We start from the raw sequence: 27,186 nt of genomic DNA, 5'->3' as shown, positions 1-27,186 counted from the left end.
ATACATTGATAAATATGGCACATCAGCTATGTACACACCCAACATACAGTATGGTGGCCCTGACCTAGTATCAGCAGAGGGTTGATATGTGGTAACGTGATAAATGCAGCCAGCAACATATTAAGTAGAACTACATTTTATGATGTTTAACATGTTCTGTTCCTACTGTTAGCATGTTTATCTACTGTATATTATAACTTACAAATAGTTAGATTTTCTTAACTGATTTTACAAATTAAATAGCTCTTAATGCACACTAGCAATGGCATCAAGCAATATTAAACCCTATAAAAGGCCAAGGAGATGTAGGATTATTTAATAACAGGGACATAATTGGGCATGATATATCTAAGTATACCCTGAATTTTAGTCACATATATTATACCCTAATACATAATTGACCTTGGGACTTTTCCACCCAATAGGTTCTGGCACTGCGTCATACAAATACCCTAGGCTTATATATATATATATATATATATATATATATATATATATATATACTAGTCCTAAAGCCCGTGTACACGGGACAATTTTTTAAGTACCGCGGTTCCAACCCTTCCCCCTCTCTTTTGCGCTCTCTATCCCCTCTCTTTTGAGCTCTCTCTCTCTCTCCCCCCCTATTTTGCGCTCTCTCTCCCCCCTCTTTTGCTCTCTCTCTCTCCTCTTGTGCTCTCTCTCTCCCCCTCTTGTGCTCTCTCTCTCCCCCTCTTGTGCTCTCTCTCTCCCCCTCTTGTGCTCTCTCTCTCCCCCTCTTGTGCTCTCTCTCTCCCCCTCTTTTGCTCTCTCTCTCCCCCCTCTTTTGCTCTCTCTCTCCCCCCTCTTTTGCTCTCTCTCTCCCCCCTCTTTTGCTCTCTCTCTCTCCCCCCTCTTTTGCTCTCTCTCTCCCCCCTCTTTTGCTCTCTCTCTCTCCCCCCTCTTTTGCTCTCTCTCTCTCCCCCCTCTTTTGCTCTCTCTCTCCCCCCTCTTTTGCTCTCTCTCTCCCCCCTCTTTTGCTCTCTCTCTCCCCCCTCTTTTGCTCTCTCTCTCCCCCCCTCTTTTGCTCTCTCTCTCCCCCCCTCTTTTGCTCTCTCTCTCCCCCCCCCTCTTTTGCTCTCTCTCCCCCCCTCTTTTGCTCTCTCTCTCTCCCCCCCCTCTTTTGCTCTCTCTCCCCCCCCCCCTCTTTTTCTCTCTCTCCCCCCCCTCTTTTGCTCTCTTTCCCCCTTCTCTCTCTCCCCTCTTTTGCTCTCTCTCTCTCCCCCTCTTTTGCTCTCTCTCTCTCTCCCCCTCTTTTGCTCCCTCTCTCCCCCTATTTTGCTCTCTTTCTCCCCTATTTCTTCTATAAGATACGAGTCCACGGATTCATCCTTGTGGGATATTATCCTCCTGCTAACAGGAAGTGGTAAAGAGCACCACAGCAGAGCTGTCTATTTAGCTCCTCCCTTGACTCCACCCCCCAGTCATTCTCTTTGCCTACTCTAAGTACTAGGAAGGGTAAAGTGAAAGAGGTGATAAAATGTTAGTTTTTATTTTCTTCAGCAGTGAGGTATGTTCAGTCATTTTTTCTGGAGAGACTGTGTTATTTCAGAATTGGCTGACAATATCCCCATGAGGGAGAGGGTAAGCAGTAATCCTAAAGTATAAAGAGGGGTATTACTGAGCTTGCATATATGGGCTATATAAAAATGGTTGACACTGATGTTTGAATGTTTGTGGGCAAACGTTTACATGTTTGGGAGTGCAGTTAACGTTTTTAAAGGAGACGTTTTTATGCTTTATTTAAGAGGGTACACATGGCTTAATTTCTGGGTTTATGAACCCACATGGCTAGGATTTTAGACCGCTCTGGTGCGGTTAAGTTGGGCTGTGAGGCATCGAGTGAGATGGGCGGGGCCTATTTTCGCGCCTCAGTTGCGCAGTTGTTTTTCTCAAGCAAGCAGCAAGCTCCAGATCCGGTGGGCCTTTGTGAGCTGTATTGGGCCAAAACGAAGGTTTAACCCAGTTTTACAGACCCCTGAGGGCAGGTAGGCGCCACAGCAGAGCTGTGGCGGGGTGCAGGGGGTGCTTTTTATTGAAATAAACGTTTTGCATTTTTCCGTTTTTTCCTGTAAGGGTTAAGTATTCCTTTCCTTGTAGGACAAACTTAGCTGCAGAATTGGGATGCTTCTACCATAAAATTGGGACCGTTTTTTAAGATTATTTTTTTCACTAAAAGTGTTTTCAAGCCTGTTTGTGGTCATTACTAGCCTGTTTAACATGTCTGACATTGAGGAAAGCCAATGTTCCATGTGTTTAGAAGCTATTGTGGAACCCCCACTTAAAATGTGTCCCTCATGTACTGAAAGGGCCTTACATTGCAAAGAACATATTTTAGCTGATAAAAGTATGTCGCAGGATGATTCTCAGTCAGAAGAGAATCAGGTTTTGCCATCTACTTCTCCCCAAGTGTCACAACCTTTAACGCCCGCACAAGCGACGCCAAGTACTTCTAGTGCGTCTAATTCTTTCACCCTGCAAGATATGGCCGCAGTTATGTCTACTACCCTCACAGAGGTATTATCTAAACTGCCTGGTTTGCAGGGGAAGTGCAGTAGGTCCGGTATGAGAGTAAATGCTGAGCCCTCTGACGCTTTATTAGCCATCTCCGATGTACCCTCACAATGCTCTGCATTGGGGGTAGGGGAATTGCTGTCTGAGGGAGAGCTTTCTGATTCAGGAAAGATGTTCCCTCAAACAGATTCAGATATGACGGCTTTTAAGTTTAAGCTTGAACACCTCCGCTTGTTACTCAGGGAGGTTTTAGCGACTCTGGATGACTGTGACCCTATTGTAATTCCTCCAGAGAAATTGTGTAAAATGGATAGATATCTAGAGGTTCCTTCTTACACTAATGTTTTTCCGGTCCCTAAGAGGATTTCGGACATTGTTACTAAGGAATGGGATAGACCAGGCATTCCCATCTCTCCCCCTCCTACTTTTAAGAAAATATTTCCCATATCTGACACTATTCGGGATTTGTGGCAGACGGTCCCTAAGGTGGAGGGAGCTGTTTCTACCCTAGCTAAGCGTACAGCTATACCTATTGAGGACAGTTGTGCTTTCAAAGATCCTATGGATAAAAAATTAGAGGGTCTTCTAAAGAAAATATTTATTTATCAGGGTTTTCTTCTGCAACCTATAGCGTGCATTGTTCCTGTAACTACTGCAGCTGCTTTTTGGTTCGAGGCTCTTGAGGAGGCTCTTAAGGTTGAGACCCCATTGGATGAGATTTTAGATAGAATTAAGGCTCTCAAGCTAGCTAATTCTTTTATTACAGATGCCGCTTTTCAACTGGCTAAATTAGCGACAAAGATTTCAGGTTTTGCCATTTTGGCGCGTAGAGCGTTATGGCTTAAGTCCTGGTCTGCTGATGTGTCATCAAAATCTAAGCTATTAGCTATTCATTTCAAGGGTAAGACCCTATTCGGGCCTTAACTGAAGGAGATCATTTCCGACATCACTGGAGGAAAAGGCCATGCCCTTCCTCAGGGTAAGACAAATAGAATGAGGGCCAAACAGAATAATTTTCGTTCCTTTCGAAACTTCAAAGGTGGTCCCGCTACCTCCTCCCCTGCCACAAAGCAGGAGGGGAATTTTGCTCAATCCAAGTCTGTCTGGAGACCTAACCAGACCTGGAATAAAGGTAAACAGGCCAAGAAGCCCGCTGCTGCTACCAAGACAGCATGAAGGGGCAGCCCCCGATCCGGGACCGGATCTAGTGGGGGGCAGACTTTCTCTCTTCGCTCAGGCTTGGGCAAGAGACGTTCAGGATTCCTGGGCATTAGAAATTGTGACCCAGGGGTATCTTCTAGAGTTCAAAGATTCTCCTCCAAAGGGGAGATTTCATCTTTCACGGTTGTCTATAAACCAGACAAAAAGAGAGGCGTTCTTACGCTGTGTAAAAGACCTATATACTATGGGTGTAATCTTCCCAGTTCCAAAAGCAGAACAGGGGCAGGGGTTTTATTCCAATCTTCAGACCGATTTTAGATCTCAAGATCCTAAACAAATTTCTCAGAGTCCCATCCTTCAAGATGGAGACCATTCGGACTATTTTACCAATGATCCAGGAGGGTCAATATATGACCACCGTGGATTTAAAGGATGCGTATCTTCACATTCCTATCCACAAAGATCATCACCAGTTCCTCAGGTTCGCCTTCCTGGACAAGCATTACAAGTTTGTGGCTCTTCCCTTCGGGTTGGCCACAGCTCCCAGAATTTTCTCAAAAGTGCTAGGGTCTCTTTTGGTGGTTCTAAGGCAGCGGGGCATAGCAGTGGCGCCTTATCTGGACGATATCTTAATTCAGGCGTCAACTTACCAACTAGCCAAATCTCACACGGACATCGTGTTGGCTTTTCTAAGATCTCATGGGTGGAAGGTAAACGTAAAGAAGAGTTCACTTATCCCTCTCACAAGAGTTCGGTTCCTGGGAACTCTGATAGATTCAGTAAACATGAAAAAAATTCTGACGGAGGTCAGAAAATCAAAGATCTTATCCACCTGCCGAGCACTTCATTACATTCCTCGGCCGTCAGTGGCTCAGTGTATGGAGGTAATTGGACTAATGGTAGCGGCAATGGACATAGTTCCGTTTGCTCGCTTGCATCTCAGACCACTGCAACTATTCATGCTCAGACAGTGGAATGGGGATTATGCAAATTTATCTCCTCAGATAAATCTGGATCAAGAGACCAGAGACTCTCTTCTTTGGTGGTTGTCAAAGGATCATCTGTCCCAGGGAATGTGTTTCCGCAGGCCAGCATGGGTCATAGTGACGACGGACGCCAGCCTATTGGGCTGGGGTGCGGTCTGGAATTCCCTGAAAGCACAGGGTGTGTGGACTCAGGAGCAGGCTCTCCTTCCAATAAATATTCTAGAACTGAGAGCGATATTCAACGCGCTTCAGGCGTGGCCTCAGTTGGCTTCGGCCAGATTCATAAGATTCCAGTCGGACAATATCACGACTGTAGCATATATTAATCATCAGGGGGGAACAAAGAGTTCTCTAGTGATGATAGAGGTTTCCAAAATAATTTGATGGGCAAAGACTCACTCTTGCCATCTATCAGCAATCTATATCCCAGGAGTGAAGAACTGGGAAGCAGATTTTCTAAGTCGTCAGACTTTTCATCCGGGGGAGTGGGAGCTCCATCCGGAGGTGTTTGCACAATTGATTCATCAATGGGGCACACCAGAATTGGATCTGATGGCATCTCGTCAGAATGCCAAACTTCCTTGTTACCGGTCCAGATCAAGGGATCCTTAAGCAGTACTGATAGATGCTCTAGCAGTACCTTGGTCGTTCAACCTGGCTTATGTGTTTCCAACATTTCCTCTCCTTCCTCGTCTGATTGCCAGAATCAAACAGGAGAGGGCTTCAGTGATTTTGATAGCACCTGCGTGGCCACGCAGGACTTGGTATGCAGACCTGGTGGAAATGTCATCTCTACCACCGTGGACACTGCCACTGAGACTGGACCTTCTCATTCAAGGTCCGTTCCAGCATCAAAATCTAGTTTCTCTGCGGCTGACTGTCTGGAGATTGAACGCTTGATTTTATCTAAGCGGGGATTCTCTGAGTCGCTCATAGATACCTTGATTCAGGCTCGAAAGCCTGTCACTAGGAAAATTTACCATAAGATATGGCATAAATATCTTTATTGGTGTGAATCCAAAGGCTACTCATGGAGTAAGATCAGGATTCCTAGGATTTTGTCCTTTCTCCAAGAAGGATTGGAGAAGGGGTTATCAGCTAGTTCCCTAAAGGGACAGATATCTGCTTTATCAATTTTACTGCACAAGCGTCTGGCAGATGTTCCAGACGTTCAGTCGTTTTGTCAGGCTTTAGTTAGAATCAAGCCTGTGTTTAAACCTGTTGCTCCGCCATGGAGTTTGAATTTAGTTCTTAAAGTTCTTCAAGGGGTTCCGTTTGAACCTATGCATTCCATAGATATTAAGCTTCTATCTTGGAAAGTTCTGTTTTTAGTTGCTATCTCTTCGGCTCGAAGAGTTTCTGAACTATCTGCATTGCAATGCGACTCGCCTTATCTTGTTTTCCATTCCGGTTTTGCATACCAAACCTGGATTCCTTCCTAAGGCCCCTAGTTATCAAGCCGTCAACCTCAAATACGCTTGAATTCCGCAGCGTATTTGTGGCGAGGCTGATTCGCCTTAGTTATCAAGCCCTAGATACCGGCAAAAGTAGAATTTAGTGACGTAAGCTTCGATCCGCCAGACTCAGTCCAATACAGATCGATTCTTACGTCACTACAGATGTTCCGCACACAAGTGCGGCACAATCTGACTATTTTTGCTAGTTATCAAAAAACTAGCAGGTACGCTCGGCACTTTTCCAGCCCAGGCCCGGGAGGTGGCGGATCCCATAGGAATCAATGGGAGTCTGACCATAGCGAAAGTTCATGTTCGCTGCTGCCCGACATCCCATTGATTCCTATGGGAGCTCTCTACACCTAACACCCTAACATGTACCCCGAGTCTAAACACCCCTAATCTGCCCCCCTACACCGCTGCAACTAAATAAAGTTATTACCCCCTAAACCGCCGCTCCCGGACCCCGCCGCCACCTACATTATACCTATTAACCCCTATCCTGCCCCCCCTATACCGTCGCCACCTATAATAAAGTTATTAACCCCTATCCTGCGGATCCCGGACCTCGCCGCAACTAAATAAATAGTTTAACCCCTAAACCGCCGCTCCCGGACCCCGCCGCAACCTATATTAAACTTATTAACCCCTAATCTGCCCCCCCTACAATAAATTTATTAACCCCTATCCTGCCCCCCCTATACCGCCGCCACTGTAACAAAATTATTAACCCCTAAACCTAAGTCTAACACTAACCCTAACACCCCCCTAACTTAAATATTAATTAAATAAATCTAAATTAATCCTATTTAAAACTAAATACTTACCTTTAAAATAAACCCTAATATAGCTACAATATTAATAATAATTATATTGTAGCTATTTTAGGATTTATTTTTATTTTACAGGCAAATATCAATTTATTTTAACTAGGTACAATAGCTATTAAATAGTTATTAACTATTTAATAGCTACCTAGCTAAAATAAAGAGAAATTTACCTGTAAAATAAAAACTAACCTAAGTTACAATTACACCTAACACTACACTATACTTTAATAAATTATTCCTATTTAAAACTAAATACTTACCTGTAAAATAAACCCTAAGATAGCTGCAATATAATTAATAATTACATTGTAGCTATTTTAGGATTTATATTTATTTTACAGGTAATTTTGTATTTATTTTAGCTAGTTAGAATAGTTATTAACTATTTAATAACTACCTAGCTAAAAGAAATACAAAATTACCTGTAAAATAAATTCTAACCTAAGTTACAATTAAACCTAACACTACACTATCATTAAATTAATTAAATAAATTAGCTACACATAACTACAATTAAAGGGACAGTCAAGTATAAATTAAACTTTCATTATTCAGATAACACTTTTAATTTTAATTGACTTTCCAATTTACTTTTATCATCAAATTTACTTTTTTCTCTTGGTATTCTTAGTTTAAACTAAACATAGGTAGGCTCATATGCTAATTTCTAAGCCTTTGAGGGCTGCCTCTTATCACATGCTTTTTAAATCTCTTTTCAACACAAAGAGACAGAAAGTACACGTGGGCTATATAGATAACACTGTGTTCAGGCACAGAAAGTTATTTAAGATCTAGCACAATACAATGCTAAATTTAAGACAATAGATACAACAGTCATGTGATCAGGGGGCTGGAAGAAGGTTCCTAGATACAAGGTAATCACAAAGGTAAAAATTACATTAATATAACTGTGTTGGTTATGCAAAACTGGGGAATGAGTAATAAAGGGATTACCTATCTTTTAAAACAATAACAATTATATGGTTGACTGTCCCTTTAAATTTAATTAAATAAACTAACTAAAGTACAAAAAATAAAAAAAGCTAAGTTACAAAAAATAAAAAAAATAAGTTACAAACATTTAAAAAATATTACAACAATTTTAAGCTACTTACACCTAATCTAAGCCCCCTAATAAAATAACAAAGCCCCCCAAAATAAAAAAATGCCCTACCCTATTCTAAATTAAAAAGTTACCAGCTCTTTTACCTTACCAGCCCTTAAAAGGGCCTTTTGCGGGGCATGCCCCAAAGAATTCTGCTCTTTTGCCTGTAAAATAAAAATACAACCCCCCCCCAACATTAAAACCCACCACCCACATACCCCTAATCTAACCCAAACCCCCCTTAAATAAACCTAACACTACCCCCCTGAAGATCATCCTACCTTGAGTCGTCTTCAGCCAGCCGACCACCGATGGAAACGAAGAGGAGATCTGGAGCGGCAGAAGTCATCATCCAAGGGGCGCTGAAGAAGTCTTCCAACCGGGCAATGTTTTCTTCCAAGCAGCATCTTCAATCTTCTTTCTTCCGGATCCATCTTCATCCCGCTGACGCGGAACATCCTTCTTCCCCGACGGACTAACGACGAATGAAGGTTCCTTTAAGGGACGTCATCCAAGATGGCGTCCCTTCAATTCCGATTGTCTGATAGGATTTTATCAGCCAATCGGAATTAAGGTAGGAAAAATCTGATTGGCTGATTGAATCTGGTAACTTGAGCTGGTAACTTTTTAATGTAGAATAGGGTAGGGCATTTTTTTATTTTGAGGGGCTTTGTTATTTTATTAGGGGGCTTAGATTAGGTGTAAGTAGCTTAAAATTGTTGTAATATTTTTTAAATGTTTGTAACTTATTTTTTTTATTTTTTGTAACTTAGCTTTTTTTATTTTTTGTACTTTAGTTAGTTTATTTAATTAAATTTAATTGTAGTTATTTGTAGCTAATTTATTTAATTAATTTAATGATAGTGTAGTGTTAGGTTTAATTGTAATTGTAGGTTAGGATTTATTTTACAGGTAATTTTGTATTTCTTTTAGCTAGGTAGTTATTAAATAGTTAATAACTATTTAATAACTATTCTAACTAGCTGAAATAAATAGAAAGTTACCTGTAAAATAAATATAAATCCTAAAATAGCTACAATGTAATTATTAATTATATTGTAGCTATCTTAGGGTTTATTTTACAGGTAAGTATTTAGTTTTAAATAGGAATAATTTATTAAAGTATAGTGTAGTGTTAGGTGTAATTGTAACTTAGGTTAGTTTTTATTTTACAGGTAAATTTCTCTTTATTTTAGCTAGGTAGCTATTAAATAGTTAATAACTATTTAATAGCTATTGTACCTAGTTAAAATAAATTGATATTTGCCTGTAAAATAAAAATAAATCCTAAAATAGCTACAATATAATTATTATTTATATTGTAGCTATATTAGGGTTTATTTTAAAGGTAAGTATTTAGTTTTAGATAGGATTAATTTAGTTAATAAAAGAAATATTATTTAGATTTATTTAATTAATATTTAAGTTAGGGGGGTGTTAGGGTTAGTGTTAGACTTAGGTTTAGGGGTTAATAATTTTATTACAGTGGAGGCGGTGTAGGGGGGGCAGGATAGGGGTTAATAAATTTATTGTAGGGGGGGCAGATTAGGGGTTAATAAGTTTAATATAGGTTGCGGCGGGGTCCGGGAGTGGCGGTTTAGGGGTTAAACTATTTATTTAGTTGCGGCGAGGTCCGGGATCCGCAGGATAGGGGTTAATAACTTTATTATAGGTGGCGGCGGTATAAGGGGGGCAGGATAGGGGTTACTAGGTATAATGTAGGTGGTGGCGGTGTCCGGGAGCGGCGGTTTAGGGGTTAATACATTTATAAGAGTTGCGGCGGGGTCTAGGAGCGGCGGTTTAGGGGTTAATAACTTTATTGAGTTGCGGGGGCGCCGGTATAGGGGGTAGAACAGTGTAGTTAGTGTGGGTGCTTAGTGACAGGGGTATCGATAAAGCTGTCAAAAAGCCGAAGAGCAGCGAGATCGGATGAGTGATAACTATCACAGTCCGCTGCTCATCGCCCCGTACTTGGTGCGCGTCTTTTTGACAGCTTTTTTGATAACTTAGGCGAAATTTTGAAGGTCCGCGGCGGCGATGGTAGGCAAGCTTAGGCGGGCGTATTGGACCGGCGAAGGCAGGTAAAGTAGACGGCTTGATAACTACCCCCCTAAGGTTGTTACTAATAAGAATATTAATCAGGAAATTGTTGTTCCTTCTCTGTGTCCTAACCCTTCTTCTAAGAAGGAGCGTCTGTTACACAACTTGGACGTGGTTCGTGCTTTGAAGTTTTACTTGCAAGCGACCAAAGATTTCCGTCAAACATCTTCTCTGTTTGTTGTCTATTCTGGAAAACTTAGAGGTCAAAAGGCTACGGCTACCTCTCTTTCTTTTTGGCTGAAAAGCATCATCCGGTTGGCATACGAGACTGCTGGACAGCAGCCTCCTGAAAGGATTACAGCCCACTCTACTAGAGCGGTGGCTTCCACATGGGCTTTTAAAAACTTTGCTTCTGTTGAACAGATTTGTAAGGCTGCGACTTGGTCTTCCCTTCATACCTTTTCCAAATTTTACAAATTTGATACTTTTGCTTCTTCGGAGGCTATTTTTGGGAGAAGCAGTGGTGCCTTCTGTTTAGGCATCTGTCTTGTCCCTCCCGTTCATCCGTGTCTTGTAGCTTTGGTATTGTATCCCTCAAGTAAAGGATGAATCCGTGGACTCGTCGTATCTTATAGAAGAAAAGTAAATTTATGCTTACCTGATAAATTGATTTCTTCTATGATACGACGAGTAAACGGCCCTACCTGTCATTTTAAGACAGATTATATTTTTTTATTTAAAACTTCAGTCACCTCTGCACCTTTTAGTTTCTCCTTTTTCTTCCTATACCTTCGGTCGAATGACTGGGGGGTGGAGTCAAGGGAGGAGCTATATAAACAGCTCTGCTGTGGTGCTCTTTGCCACTTCCTGTTAGCAGGAGGATAATATTAAAGGATGAATCCGTGGACTCGTCGTATCATAGAAGAAATCAATTTATCAGGTAAGCATAAATTTACTTTTTGCTCTCTTTCTCCCCTCTTTTGCCCTCTCTCCCCCCTCTTTTGCTCTCTCTCCCCCCTCTTTTGCTCTCTCTCCCCCCTCTTTTGCTCTCTCTCCCCCCCTCTTTTGCTCTCTCTCCCCCCTCTTTTGCTCTCGCTCCCCCCTCTTTTGCTCTCTCTCCCCCCTCTTTTGCTCCCCCTCCCCCCTCTTTTGCTCCTCCTCCCCCCTCTTTTGCTCTCTCTCTCTCTCCCCCCTCTCTTGCTCTCTCTCCCCCTCTTTTGCTCCCCCTCCCCCCTCTTTTGCTCCCCCTCCCCCCTCTTTTGCTCCCCCTCCCCCCTCTGTTGCTCTCCCTCCCCCCTCTGTTGCTCTCCCTCCCCCCTCTGTTGCTCTCTCTCTCCCCCCCTCTCTTGCTCTCTCTCTCTCCCCCCTCTATTTTGCTCTCCCCCCCTCTCTTTTGCTCTCTCCCCCTCTCTTTTGCTCTCTCTCCCCCTCTCTTTTGCTCTCTCTCCCCCTCTATTGTGCTCTCACCCCCCCTATCCTTTGCTCTCCCTCCCTCTCTCCTTTGCTCTCCCTCCCCCTCTCTTTTGCGCTCTCTCCCCCCCTCTCTTTTGCGCTCTCTCCCCCCTCTCTTTTGCGCTCTCTCCCCCCTCTCTTTTGCGCTCTCTCTCTCCCTCTTTTGCGCTCTCTCTCTCCCTCTTTTTCGCTCTCTCTCTCCCTCTTTTGCGCTCTCTCTCCCCCTCTCTTTTAAACTCTCTCTCTCCCCCTCTCTTTTAAACTCTCTCTCCCCCCTGTCTTTTGCGCTCTCTCTCTCCCCCCTCTCTTTTGAGCTCTCTCTCTCCCTCTTTGCTTCTGTTGAACAGATTTGTAAGGCTGCGACTTGGTCTTCCCTTCATACCTTTTCCAAATTTTACAAATTTGATACTTTTGCTTCTTCGGAGGCTATTTTTGGGAGAAGCAGTGGTGCCTTCTGTTTAGGCATCTGTCTTGTCCCTCCCGTTCATCCGTGTCTTGTAGCTTTGGTATTGTATCCCTCAAGTAAAGGATGAATCCGTGGACTCGTCGTATCTTATAGAAGAAAAGTAAATTTATGCTTACCTGATAAATTGATTTCTTCTATGATACGACGAGTAAACGGCCCTACCTGTCATTTTAAGACAGATTATATTTTTTTATTTAAAACTTCAGTCACCTCTGCACCTTTTAGTTTCTCCTTTTTCTTCCTATACCTTCGGTCGAATGACTGGGGGGTGGAGTCAAGGGAGGAGCTATATAAACAGCTCTGCTGTGGTGCTCTTTGCCACTTCCTGTTAGCAGGAGGATAATATTAAAGGATGAATCCGTGGACTCGTCGTATCATAGAAGAAATCAATTTATCAGGTAAGCATAAATTTACTTTTTGCTCTCTTTCTCCCCTCTTTTGCCCTCTCTCCCCCCTCTTTTGCTCTCTCTCCCCCCTCTTTTGCTCTCTCTCCCCCCTCTTTTGCTCTCTCTCCCCCCTCTTTTGCTCTCTCTCCCCCCTCTTTTGCTCTCGCTCCCCCCTCTTTTGCTCTCTCTCCCCCCTCTTTTGCTCCCCCTCCCCCCTCTTTTGCTCCTCCTCCCCCCTCTTTTGCTCTCTCTCTCTCTCCCCCCTCTCTTGCTCTCTCTCCCCCTCTTTTGCTCCCCCTCCCCCCCTCTTTTGCTCCCCCTCCCCCCTCTTTTGCTCCCCCTCCCCCCTCTGTTGCTCTCCCTCCCCCCTCTGTTGCTCTCCCTCCCCCCCTCTGTTGCTCTCTCTCTCCCCCCCTCTCTTGCTCTCTCTCTCTCCCCCCTCTATTTTGCTCTCCCCCCCTCTCTTTTGCTCTCTCCCCCTCTCTTTTGCTCTCTCTCCCCCTCTCTTTTGCTCTCTCTCCCCCTCTATTGTGCTCTCACCCCCCCTATCCTTTGCTCTCCCTCCCTCTCTCCTTTGCTCTCCCTCCCCCTCTCTTTTGCGCTCTCTCCCCCCTCTCTTTTGCGCTCTCTCCCCCCTCTCTTTTGCGCTCTCTCCCCCCTCTCTTTTGCGCTCTCTCTCTCCCTCTTTTGCGCTCTCTCTCTCCCTCTTTTTCGCTCTCTCTCTCCCTCTTTTGCGCTCTCTCTCCCCCTCTCTTTTAAACTCTCTCTCTCCCCCTCTCTTTTAAACTCTCTCTCCCCCCTGTCTTTTGCGCTCTCTCTCTCCCCCCTCTCTTTTGAGCTCTCTCTCTCCCTCTTTTGAGCTCTTTCCCATCTTTTGTGCTCTCTCTCTCGCCCCATCTTTTGAGCTCTTTCCCATCTTTTGGGCTCTCTCTCTCGCCCCATCTTTTGTGCTCTCTCGCCCCCTCTATTGTGCTCTCTCTCTCTCCCCCTCTATTGTGCTCTCTCTCCCCCCCTCTATTGTGCTCTCTCTCTCTCCCCCTCTATTGTGCTCTCTCTCCCCCTCTTTTGTGCTCTCTCTCCCCCTCTTTTGTGCTCTCTCTCCCCCTCTTTTGTGCTCTCTCTCCCCCTCTTTTGTGCTCTCTCCCCCTCTTTTGTGCTCTCTCCCCCTCTTTTGTGCTCTCTCTCCCCCTCTTTTGTGCTCTCTCTCCCCCTCTTTTGTGCTCTCTCTCCTCCTCTTTTGCTCTCTCTCTCTCTCTCTCCCACCCTCTTTTGCTCTCTCTCTCTCTTCCCCCCTTTTTTGCTCGCTTTCTCTCTTTCCCTCCTCTCTTTTGGTCTCTCCCACCTCTTTTGGTCTCCCACCTATCTCCCACCTGCTACACCCCCTCACGCGTGCTCCCGCGAGGCCAGGCCCCCTCGTCATGCCCGCCGGTCACGCCCCCATCAAGCCACGCCCGGCCATGCCCCCACCAGGCAGCTGCCGCAGTGCGCACTCCTCTGCTGCTCAAGGCCAGGTATGTTTGTCCTCTGAAGTCTCTACTGCGCATGACTGCATCTGACAAACATACCTGGCCTTTTATTATATAGGATATATATATATATATATATATATATTATTTTTTTTATATGAGCTTACTTATTAATCACTCCTGTATTCCACCCTAACAATGACTAATTGGGCATTTATACATTCCTACACTAAGCTTCCCAAGCATAGTTGCATAAACAAATTCCTTGCCTAAATTTCCCCATGATTGTTACCTTTTAATTGGTCACTAGATGACTCCAACGGAACGACACATGGAATAGAGACACACCATATATACATTCCCCAGTTTATTTATTAAAGGTGCATAGTATGATGGTCTAATCTCTGCTAAACTAACATGTTATCCATATGGTTCATATTGGTTAAATCTGTTAATATACAGTACTATTCTATAATAAGTGAGCCTGGTTTTGGCTATTGCATTTTTGTTCTTTAAACAACTGTGTCACTATAACTATCCTTTTTTTTATTATTATTGAGATGCAATTTTTCTGTTTCTGTTTACTTTTTCTTTTGTTTAATGTTAACCCCTGAATACAGACTAATTTAGCTCTGCAGGTCCAAGAGTGACCTCTACCACCAAGCTTAGGGGAAGAAAAATGAGGACTATAACCTTTTATGTATACTTTAAGCTGTCAGATATGCTGTGAATATTTGTACCTTGTATTGAATTTGTAACTATCATTTTGTCCTCAATAAAATTATTTTTTTATTTTTTATAAGAAAGAGAATCAATATAACCACTATTAGACCTTTTTCATGGAAAAAACTTCACCTCCAGACATTAAACCCAAATGTTTTCTTTCATGATTTAGAAATTTTAAACAACTTTCTTATTTACCTCTCATATAATTTGCTTTACTCTCTTGATATCCTTTACTGAAAAACATATCTAGATAGGCTTAGTAACTGCTGATTGGTGGCTGCACATAGATGCCTCATGTGATTAGCTCATCCATATGCATTGCTATTTCATCAACACAGGATATCCAAATAATGAAGCAAATTAGATCATAGAAGCACATTGGAATGTTGTTTGAAATTGTATTCTCTATCTGAATAAGGAAAGACATTTTTGGGTTTAGTGTCCCTTTAAAGACAATATGTCCCTATTTGGACTGCTATGCTTGAACGTCGCTATGAAAGGATAGGAGTCTGCAAAGTTCCCAATATGGAGAAATCTAGGTAATACAAATACTTCCTTTATAATGAATTCTCAAATGCAGCTGTCTCCACAAAGAGCTGTTGTATGGCCCTCCATATACACTCAAAATAATTTAATAAAAAAGCACAAGCATATCCAAGATTCAAAGCAGTGCAAACATTTATTCCACTGTAACACAAATAAAATGCACTTACTAGATTAAAAGCCAGACATCAAATACTACCCCCTTTTGGTGCACACTGCATGTCACTGGTCATGTAGCACATGAACTCTCCAGATACCATGGATCATGGCATGTTTAGTGTTGACGACTCCTCATGTTTAGTCTGCCTTCTACTACAAACTTTTTCTTTTGTACATTCACAGACAATTCGAGGAACCTGGATTTCTTCATTAATAACTCATAAAATTTGGTCTGATCGGGAGACACTGATGGATAGCTTTTAGTGACTGTGAGGACTAGCTGTGCAATCCACTGCGTATTGCTAAAAAAACTAGCCCATCTACATTTATATTTTAATGTCACATGATGGAAGATTGTCTGCTGCAGTTTGCACTTATCAGACTTCAGCCTTAGCAACCAGAACAACAAGGCTATTAGTGGTGGCTCTACTGTGTCTTTGAGGCCTGGTTTCCCCTCAGAGTACAGTGTTTGTCAGAGGGATTTATATGTAGTATGGTTTGTGATTTTTTTTTTCACTTCATGGGAAATTTTTCATAAAGTTTCCATAATTGGTCGCAGGGACTTGTCTTTTGCCTCTCTCTATATGGATCTAAAATATACTCCTATTCCATAACCTCTGCTGATATGTTTCAGTACTGGTTTGGCTGTCTGCTGCTTATTTGCTGGTAGACTAGTGTTTATTGGTAAGTATCATTTATTAACATTTAGACACTCTATGGCTTTGTTATGGGTGCTTTTTAGTTTGTGTGTGTATATATATATATATTTATATTTGCTAATATATATGGCCTTGGGACAGAATCCTTTACATTATTTCCCTTGCTGTTTTGTGCTCATCTGCTTTTTTTTTGTGTGCTTAGTTTGAATTCATTGGCCTTTTGGTTTACATGTGTCGGGGTTGCACACACTTCGGGTTAGCGCACGTTTTTCCTCCGCTATGCGCATATCTGGTTTTGGCATGCTAAATCCCTTAAAGCTGTTAGTTGGGTTTTTTTTGTGTGTTAAATCCATTCTTCGGATATAATATTAATGTCTCCTGCTTTGGTTTGCAGTCGGCTTAGCGCATTGTACCTGTGAGTTTATTTAAAAAGCTACTTAGGAGGGGGAAAGTGATTTCCATTCCTCAAGAGCTTTTAAAGGGGGTTATAGTTAAGCTGACCATATTGCCGCTTTAAGAAGGGACACATATGAAAAATACATATGTCAGGGTTCTTATACAAAACATTTCTTTAAACAGCCCTGGCATATGTAGTTTTCATATGTGTCCCTTTTAAAAGCGGCAATATGGTCACCCTAGTTATAGTGCTTATTGCATTGTTTTGTCATATGCTATAATGGAGCAGTCTGATTCTGTCCTTAAATCTACGTGAGAAATTGAGTTCCTTGAACACCTTTCTACCATTATTAGTAAAAACAAAGCTAAGTTGCCTTCTCCAGCTCATTTATGTGACTCATGTTTAGAATTGTAAATGTAATCAGACCAACCTAATGCTGTTTTTTTGGGTATCAATGCAACTTCTGTCTGTTCATTACAGGAGAATATTAATAATGTTTCACCTACTGTGAAAAATGTTATCAAGGTTGCAATTTCTGAGACACTGGCTTCTCTCCTGCCTTAAAACAAGCGTAAAAGGTCAGTTGAGATTTTACCTTCTACAAGTTATATGTGCCCTGAAACCAGGGATGCTATTATGTGTTCAGATGGTGAAGTTTTCTCTAGTGATGAGGAACCAACTGATGTTGAACCTGATATTTCCTCTTTTTTTTTGTTTAAAGTTGAACATATTTGTTCTCTTTTAAAGGATGTCTTAAAATTACTTTAGGGGTTAAAGGTATACTAAACCCAATTTTTTTTCTTTCATGATTCAGATAGAGCATGAGATTTTAAGCACCTTTCTAATTTACTCCTATTATCAATTATTCTTTGTTCTCATGCTATCTTGATTTGAAAATGCAGTACTGTAAGCTTTAGAGCCGGACCATTTTTTGTTCAGCACCTGGGTAGCACTTGCTGATTTGTGGCTAAATGTAGCAAACCAATCAGCAAGCTCTACCAAGGTGCTGAACTAAAAATGGGCCGGCTCCTAACCTTTTTATTACTGCTTTTTCAAATCAAGATAACATGAGAACAAAGAAAAATTGATAATAGGAGTAAATTAGAAAGTTGCTTAACATTGCATGCTCTATCTGAATCATGAAAGAAAAAATGTGGGGTTAGTATCCCTTTAAAGAGCCTAAAGTTTCTGATCATAAGCCTTGTAATCGTTTAAATTCAGTTTTTAAGGCTGTTAGGCTCCCTGAGATTTTCCCATTTTTCTGACACAATATCTAGGGAATGGTCTAAGCCAGGTAATTAATTTACTCCTTCTGCAATGTTTAAAAAGTGATATACTTTATCTGATGTTGATTTGTGGGAAACTGTTCCCAAGGTGGATGGGGCCATTTCCACTCTGGCTAAATGTACTACTATTCCTTTGGAAGACATTACTTTTTTTAAAGACCCTTTAGATAGAAAATTAGAGTCTTTTCCTAGAAGGGCCTTTTTACATGCATTCTATTTGCTCAGACCAGTTATTTATATTGCTGATGTGGCTGTTTCTTCAACTCACTGGTTGCCTAGTCTTTCTGCTAGTGAAAAACTTTTGGGTTTACTCAAGAGTGTCAATTCTTTTATTTCTAATGCTGTATTATATATTATGAAGATTGTTAAAAGCATGTCTTTGGCAGTCCTTGCCAGGAGAGCCTTACGACTTAAATTCTGGTCTGCTGATATTGTGTCAAAATCCACATTATTATCTCTTTCCTTTCAGGGAAAGAAGTTGTTTGGCTCGGATTTAGATTCTATAATATCTACTGTTACTGGATATAAAAAAGGATTTTCTTCCTTAGGACAAGAAGTCCTGAGCAAAATCTAAAGCTTCTAATCATTTTTGTTCCTTTTGTCAGAATAAGGAACAAATTGTTGACTCGTGTTCAGAAGCAAGGCACCTCCTGGCTCAATCTGGAGATGTAGTGCTAATTGGACCAAGTCAAAACAATGTATTAAATCTATCCCTACTCTATCCAGAAGTTATTGTAGGGGGCAGGTTAAAGGGCTGTTAAACTTGACATTTCAACAACGCATAAAATCTTTCATTATTGCAAGTGAAACATTATTGCAATATAAATTCATTATTTATTTTGCTGCTTTTTGGTGTAAAATACATCTGAAAATTGTGCTTGTATCACTTTCTCCCAGGGAGGTTTGTGGTCATACTTTAAGGCAATTTATGTGAGCTTTTGTTTACTTCACCTTCCCACCTAAGATTCTCAGAAGTCACATGTTTGTAAAAAGGTGGATTATCAGTTTTGCATCAACAATCATGATTGGAGAATATTTCTTTGCAATAGTAACTAAGTTGAATCAGTGCTAAACCACCTTAAAAGAAGATATAAGGGTAGGCTTTCCCAGTTTCTCTTAACTGCACATGTGCAAACAGAGTTAATGCTATATCTGAATATTTGTGATTGGTTAGCAAGGCTTCTTTTGTTCTGGGGGACAGGGAAATCGGTTAAATGAATAAATGTGAAACAATGTACTCATTTGACAAAATAAAGCTGCAGTTTTCATTGCAAAATTATTCTCAGATACGAAGGTTCAAAATCATGTAGTTTACAATTGGTGGTTAGTGGTCCTTTTAAGCCTCTTTCCGGAAGCTTGGTTTCAGTCTGTTCCAGATCCATGGGTCTGAATATAGTTTCTCAATGATATCAAATAGGATTCAGAACAAGGCCTCCCAAAGGAAGTTTTTTTCTGTCCAATGTTCTACGGAATCCTGCAAAATCTCAAGCTTTTTCCAGTCTATTTCAGATCTGGAAGCTATGGGAGTGATTGTTCCAGTTCCTTTGCAGGAACAGGGTATGGGATTTTATTCAAATCTCTTCATTGTTCCAAAGAAGAAAGGAACTAAAGACCAGTTCTGGATCTAAAAGCTCTGAATAAATTTGTAAGGATTCCATCTCTGAAAAATGTTTAGACTATTCCGTCTTTCGTTCAGCAAGGTCAGTTTATGTCGACTATATTTAAAGGATGCTTACCTTCATGTTCCAATTCACAGAGCACATTTTCAGTTTCTGAGGCTTGCCTTTCTGGACAAGCATTTACAGTTTGTTGCTACAGCTCCAAGAATTTTCACAAAGGTTCTGGGTGCCCTTTTTGTCTGTGATCAGAACTCAGGGTATTACAGTGTTTCCATACCTGGACGACATCTTAGTTCAAGCTCCATCTTTTCCATTAGCAGAATCTCACACCAACCGACTTGTTGTTTATTCAACAACATGGTTGGAGGATCAATTTTCCAAAAAGTTATTTGATTAGTCAAAGAAAGGTAACTTTTTTTGGATTTCAAATAGATTCACTCTCATAAGTTTTTCTCAAACAGAGCGGAAAAGGTTAAAATTGGTGTCAGTTTGTCTGAACCTGCAGTCTCTCTCTTTCCCCTTGGTTGTTCTTTGAATGGAAGTTCTAGGTCTTATGACTGCAGCTTCAGATGCAATTCCATTTGCTCATTTTCACATGAGACCTCTTCAGCTTTGTATGCTTAATCAATGGTGCAGAAACTATACTCGGCTGTCTCAAAATATATTTTTGGATCCCAATACAAGTCAGTTTCTGGATGATCAGTCTATTATTTAGGGGGCTCTTTTGCTTGTCCTGATCACTACAGATGCATGTTTCTCAGGTTGGGTAGCTTTTTGTGGGTCCTTGAGAGCACAGGTAATTTGGGATCCTGGGGAGGCGAGGTTACCTATAAATGGTCTAGAACTCTATGCAATTTGTATGGCTCTTCAAGCTTTGTCTCTGTTGAAAAGAGAATATCATCTCTTTTTTTTCAGACAGACAATGTCACAATAGTGTCTTATGTCAACCATCAGGGGGGAACTCACAGTTCCCTAGCCATAAGGGAGGTGTCTTGAATTCTATCAAGGACAGAAATAAATTCTTGTCTAGTTTATGTAATTCATATTCCAGGGGTGAACAACTGGGAAGTGGACACTCTGTTGTCAGTCTCTAAATCCAGGGGAGTGGTCTATTCACCAGGATGTGTTCAAGATTGTAGATCTTTGGGTCTGATGGCCTCTTGTTTGAACAACAAATTTCCCAGGTACTTTGCGAGGGCCAGGGATCCTCAAGCAGAGTTAGTGGATGCTCTAGTATTTCCTTGGTCATTTTAGCTTGCTTATCTTTTTCCTCCTCTGGTACTTCTACCCAGAGTGATTTCCAAGATAAGCCTAGATAAATCTTCAGTAATCCTGGTTGCCCCAGCTTGGTGTTACTGGATTTGGTATGCAGATCTAGTTCAAATGTCCAGCTGTCCTCCTTGGCCTCTGCTTCTCTAGTCTGACCTTAAGTCTCAAGGTCCGTTTTACCATCCGGATCTCAATTCTCTCTAAACTTGATGGCATGGAAATTGAATGTTTAGTCCTTAGACTTAAAGGGACACTGAACCCATTTTTTTTCTTTCATGATTCAGATAGAACATGCATTTTTAAGCAACTTTCTAATGAACTCCTATTATCAATTTTTCTTTGTTCTCTTGCTATCTTTATTTGAAAAATAAGGTTTTTTTGTTTCAGTACTCTGGACAGCACTTTTTTATTGGTGGATGAATTTATCCACCAATCAGCAAGGACAACCCAGGTTGTTCACCAAAAGTGGGCCGGCATCTAAACTTACATTCTTGCAGTTCAAATAAAGATACCAAGGGAATTAAGAAAATTTGATAATAGGAGTAAATTAGAAAGTTGCTTAAAATGTCATGCTCTATCTGAATCACAAAAGAAAAAATTTGGGTACAGTGTCCCTTTAAGGTATCAATCACAGAATCATAGAAACCTCTAATTCAGGCTTGTAAGACTGTAACTAGGAGAATCTATCACAAGGTCTGGACGGCCTTTATTTCCTCAGCTAGGAGAGTTTCAAAGTTATCATCTCTCTATTGTAATACCCTATTTTGTGTTTTATCAGGATAAAGCTGTTGTGCATACTTTGTCCAATTTTTTACCGAAAGTGGATTATGCTGAGAATATTAATCAGATTATTGTTCCTTCATTGTGTCCTAATCCAAAATCTTTTAAGAAGAGTCTCTTGCATAATTTATGTGCTGCCAGGGCATTGAAATTTTATTTACAGGCTACTAAGGACTTCTGTCAGTCCTCAAGTTTGTTTTGTATTCAAGAAAACATAAGTGCCAACAGTCTATTTCTGTGTCTTTTGGCTTTTTGATTGAAGAGATTGATTTGCAAGGCTTACTTGGAGGTGTGACAGCTACCGCTGGCCAGAATTACAGCTCATTCTAAACGTTCCATTTCTACTTCCTGGGCTTTTAAGAATGAGGCCTCTGTAGAACAAATATACAAGGCTGCAACATTTTCTTTATTGTATACTTTCACTAAATTTTACCACTGTTTTTTTGGGGGTTTTTTTGCCTCGATAGAGGCAGCTTTTGGTAGGTTATACGTGATAAAAAGGTGCCTGCCTTACCTTTTGTCAAACCCATTTTTTCATGGACTCCACAGCTTGGGTATTGGTTCCCAAGAGTAAGGTCTTATGGACTGCCACCACCATTAGAAAGAAAACATTATTTATTTTTACCTGATGAGTTAATTTCTTTTTTGGTGGTGAGAGTCAATGAACCCGCCCATTTCTGGTGGTGGCAGTAATAGTTATTTAAAGCTCTGGTGTAATCCCTCTTTTTTGACATATTCAATGAACTGTAATATCTTGTTTGTATTATCATGGGCTTCAACTTGATTTAAATGGATAATCTGTAGTAAGATTTTGTTGATCCTTGAAGCTAAGATTTTTGCGAATAGTTTAATATCTAGATGTGAGAGAGAGAGAGAGAGAGAGAGAGAGAGACAGTTAGCAAGGTTGTCAGCCACCTTCCCTGGTTTTGGCAGTACTACAATTCTGGCTTTTAACATACTGTGTAAAAAAGAACAGTCAGGATCTATCTCTTAATCTCTTCAAAAAGATAACAAAAAAGGACATAAGATATCCTTAAAAGTTCTGTCATATTTTGCAGATAGACCATCTGGTCCAGGTTTCTTTTTCCTGATTTCAAATGTTTTATAGAATCAAATAATTCTTCCTTAGAAATGGGTTTATCAAGATTGTCAATCATATCAGAAGTAAGGGAGGGAAGCCCAGCGCTCTGTATATACTTAGTGCACCATTCCACAAAAATCAGGTTCTGAAACATTGGAAATTATATTATATAATTTACTAAAGAATTCATGGACATACGTTTTGAGTGATTTTCTTCTGAGTGCCTTAGCCAGATGTCTACCAGCTTTATTGCTTTCCATGAAAAATGTCCTCTTAAGATAAAACGCCTTTTGATGGGCCTGTTGTAAAAGGTCATGAAGAAACAGTCTTGTCTCATACAATTAATTATGGATATTGTCATTCAAAGGATGTCATTTATGTAAATGTTCTAGTCTAGATAGACCGCCTACTAGTTGATTATATTGAACTCTTTTTTTTATTATTATTTTTTTTTTTATTATTGTGATTTTATTTTGATAAAATCACCACTGATGTAGCACTTATGTGCTTCCTAGAGTACATATGGATTAGAACCTGGTATATAGTTAAACGGACAGTCTACTTGAGAATTGTTTAAAAAGATAGATAATCCCTTTAATTACCCATTCTAAAGTTTTGCATAACCAACAATGTTATAGTAATATTCATTTTACCTCTGTGATTACCTTGTATCTAAGCCTCTGCAGACTGCCTCCTTATCTCAGTGCTTTTTACAAACTTGCATTTTAGCCAATTAGTGCTGCTTCATGCAGGTACTGTCTGGCTGTGAAAAGCTAACAAAATGCACTGAAATAAGAGGTGGCCTGCAAGGGCTTAGAAGCAGGCAGAGGTTCAGATGTTATAAAGTATATTAATATAACAATGATGTTTGTGCAAAGCTGGGGAATGGGTAGTAAACAGTTATCTATCTTTTTTTAAACAATAAAAAAAATCAAATAGACTGTACCTTTAATTTTAAAATATTTTGAGAGGGAATATTTAATATTTTGGACAATAACATGGTCAGATAATAAAAATTCCTCTAGATGCCATAGAAAGGGTGAAAGTGGTTTAGTTGACCAATAAATAGCTAGTACCATTGCTGAATGATCTAACCATGCCGTATGACTAAGATAGGTTTTGGAAACATAAGATACCAGTTTGATCCGTAAAAATGTATTCTAGGCGAGAATACATTTTATTAGGATGGGGAAAATTGAATAGTGCCTTTTTGGAAGGATTATAATATCTCCAGGTATCAAGGATTGTCATATTTTTAAAACCTGACCAAATTGATTTAAGGGTTTTCTGTGGCACATGAGACAGAATTGGAGGAGTCTATTACTATGTTTAGTGCTAAATTGAGATCTCCACCCAAGATAGTAGTGCCCTGAGCAAAATCTAAGGGGTGGATTTATAAAGAGGTGAGCGGACATGATTCGCTGTAGCTTTTTGAGCCTCTGACTATATGCACATGTGTGTTCTTGCCTGTCAGTGACACGTGCACAGAGCATTTCCACCAATCAAAGACTAGGAGACCATGTGTGTAAAACTGTCCCTATCCTGTTGTGTATTTTTTTTAATTATTTTTTACTTAAAATGTTTTATTTATATTTACTTTTTTTTTTTTGCAAAGTTTGTACAACTATAGAGCTCTAGAATAGTCTGCACTGGAGTGTCCCTACAATATATGAATCTTTTGTTTATGTGTATGCTTATATATTCACATTTTATTCCCTTGCAGGAAATGACAGACGTCAAACACTTTATTGAAAAACAGCTACCTCCAGTCAACTGAAGTCTTCTAAATGCCTTCTTGCATTGTTCACCAGCAGCAGTCACTATCATTTATATCTTTTCACCAACTTATCTTATTTTTGGAAAAGGAGACAAAGGTGTAAAAGAAGCATTAAACATACTGCATATGTATTCAGAAAATGTTCTAAGGATACCTATGAGCATAGTAAATAATATTCATTTTATAATTAGCTGACTGTTTGCTTAACAGCATAAGGGCGATGTAACAATTGTGGAAGAGACCCTTTTGAACTATCTCAGAGTTCTGTCCAGTACTCAAGGAGGTTATACTTACATTTCGATTAGGTCACAAATTACGCACCCCCTCCCAACAAATCATTTGTGCCCTTTTCTAATTGCCATAAATGTATCATTTGAATTACATAAAAACTGATCATTTAAATTGTTTCTAAACTTTGCCTGGTATAATATTTTCGTGTAAAAAGTTATAGCTATATTAAAAAAAATAAAAAAAATAATAAAAAGTTGCCTGATGCATTATGAGACTGATATGATTAAATCTATTGTGGATGTATAGTTTGCACAAACTGCATCAGAAACCTTCATAGTGTGTACCCCTGACAAATAGTTATGGTGGTTCTTTGTAAACGTATGTTTGACACTCAGGGGCCTATTTATCAAGGGCCGAATGGCCCCCGATGCCCCTGTTTCCGAGCAAAACATCAGTTATGCTGTCTTGAGACCACTGCTCCTTAACTGGTCCGCTACCTCTGAGGCTGCTAACATCAATCCATTTGATCGTGTACGATCGGGTTGATTGACACCCCCTGCTATTTGGCCGCAAATCTGCAGGGGGCGGCATTGCACAAGCAGTTCACTAGAGCTACAGCATATCATGTCTGCCAGACTTTGATGAATCGGCCCCATAGTCTGCTTCCAGCTGTAATATTAGGAAACCTTAAAACCAAAGGAAGTTGTGCGCTTAAGGAGAGCTATTAGAAATATTTGTACCAAATAAGGACCAGCTCACATTTTTAAATATTTTAGGCATATGTGTATTAATGTTTAGGCACAATTTTCACCCTTTTGTTACTTATTCAGTAGAAAGTATTGTTCAGGGTGACTATTATGAGTTCATCTGACTATTTTAATGACCTTCTCAGAAATTCTTTATTAATTTGAACTCTATCATTGATAAATACAGTAAAGGAATTGAAATAGTCATCTTTATCCAAACACTTTATTAGAGAGAACATAAAATAACCTTTTTAGATGTTGAATTGAACTATCAATACTTATCTCTGCTAAAGGTTTGTTTGTATTTAGAACCTTTTATGTTGGTCATGTAAAAACCTTTTACAAAAGTGACCAAAACTGTAATCTGTACATTTTTCTTAAACGAATAAAAGGAAAAAGCACAACCAATATGTTTTTTTTATTTTGTTTTTAACTGCTCATTCTACATGTCTCCTATAAAGCAACGGCAAACATCTTTTATTTTAAATATAAGTAAATTAAAGCAATTTATGATAAATGACAAAGCTGTTTTTGTTAATATTTTTATTTCGGGTGCTCATGCACCAGTAAACAAAATAATGTGTTTTCTTTAGTTAGTGTCTGCATTTCCCATCAGTTAAAGCCTTAAAGGGGCAGTAAACTTACATACTAATGTTATATAATTCTGCACATAGTGCAGAATTATATAACATTAGCTTACCGGCAGCTGTATACTTTTAATTATTTCAGATAAATTGTATGTAAAAACCTCATTTTACCAGAACGCCGCTCCTTACTCTACTGAGCAGGTCTGGTTTTTACACAGCGCATCGCGGCAACACTGTCTAGTCACAGTGTGCCCAGTTGCGCCATTAAAATTAATGTAGCTCGCTCCTGCTACTAGACCAGAGCGGGAGCGAGCTACATTCATTTTAATGGCGCAACCGGGCACACTGTGACTAGACAGTGTTGCCGCGATGTGCTGTGTAAAAACCAGACCCACTCAGTAGAGCAAGGAGCGGCGTTCTGATAAAATGAGGTTTTTACATACCATTTCTCTGAAATAATTGAAAGTATACAGCTGCCGGTAAGCTAATGTTATATAATTCTGCACTATGTGCAGTATTACTATGTAAGTTTACTGACCCTTTAAGGTGCATATCACAAAATTACAAAAGAGAGTAAAAGGCCAATTAAAGGGACAGTAATCACCTTGCAATTAGAAGACATTCTGTTGTGCTGCTATAGAATAACATATCAACCAAGTCTTAACTTTTTTTAAAACAATTTGACATCCTTTATACTACAATTATTTTTCAGTAGTCAATCTCCATCCACCATTTGCCTTATTTGTAGGAGCTAATCTGAGCTTTAGCCAACAGACAAGGCTAGCCACTGCCATAAAGTTAGTATAAAATGCATTGTTCTTGCAGTTATCTGGCAAAGCCAATTACGGACAGATATGTAGCAGAGTAAGTCTTGAGAAGTCAGCAGGGTGCATTTCAAGTTCTGATCATTAGAAATTGCTCAATTTGCAGATCTAAGTTACATGAAAAGGGGACAAAATGAATAAACGTATACTACAAAGATGTTTCATTATGCATACCTAAACGTATATAAAAACTTCAAGGTGTTTACTGTTCCTTTAACAAATAGTATATGAGTCGTAGCTTTGAGAAATAAAAGGTGCAAGTCCCTTGCACAAGATGATATGACTGATTATTATGGAGTGCAAGTCCCCCAGGTCACCTGCCAGACAAACAGATGTCAACAGTCCAGTTCACGCTCTGATTGAGGATCTGGCTATCCCAGTATATAACTAAAACAATTTCAGTCTTTCAACACAATCAAAATAGATTTGTGGTAGGGAGATTTACATGCCCCCCCCCCCCTTCAGCTGACAAAGAAGGGGGCCTAGATGGCATAACCACTACAGAATTGTATCAAATTGGGGCCCAGAAACCTGACCCATGAGAAAGCAGCCACACACTCTTATTTATTGCCCATCCCTGTGACCTAAATTCTAATGAACTCTGTCATCGAACTTCCTATTAGAGGC

At 40.2% G+C, this 27,186-nt stretch overlaps 1 protein-coding gene across 1 annotated transcript in view; it reads left to right on the top strand.

Moving 5' to 3' along the window:
• LYPLA1 (lysophospholipase 1) overlaps positions 1-25,556 on the top strand; it is a 186,587-nt gene extending 161,031 nt beyond the window's left edge. Inside the window, exon 9 of the mRNA XM_053715044.1 lies at positions 24,118-25,556. Within this exon, the coding sequence (XP_053571019.1) occupies positions 24,118-24,171 (54 nt within the window). The 3' untranslated portion in view covers positions 24,172-25,556. The remainder of the gene's footprint in view (positions 1-24,117) is intronic.
• Positions 25,557-27,186: the final 1,630 nt, after the last annotated feature.

Source organism: Bombina bombina, chromosome 5 (genome assembly GCF_027579735.1).
Source record: "Bombina bombina isolate aBomBom1 chromosome 5, aBomBom1.pri, whole genome shotgun sequence".
Classification (NCBI taxonomy): domain Eukaryota; kingdom Metazoa; phylum Chordata; class Amphibia; order Anura; family Bombinatoridae; genus Bombina; species Bombina bombina.
This window is presented reverse-complemented; position numbering and strand designations above follow the sequence as displayed.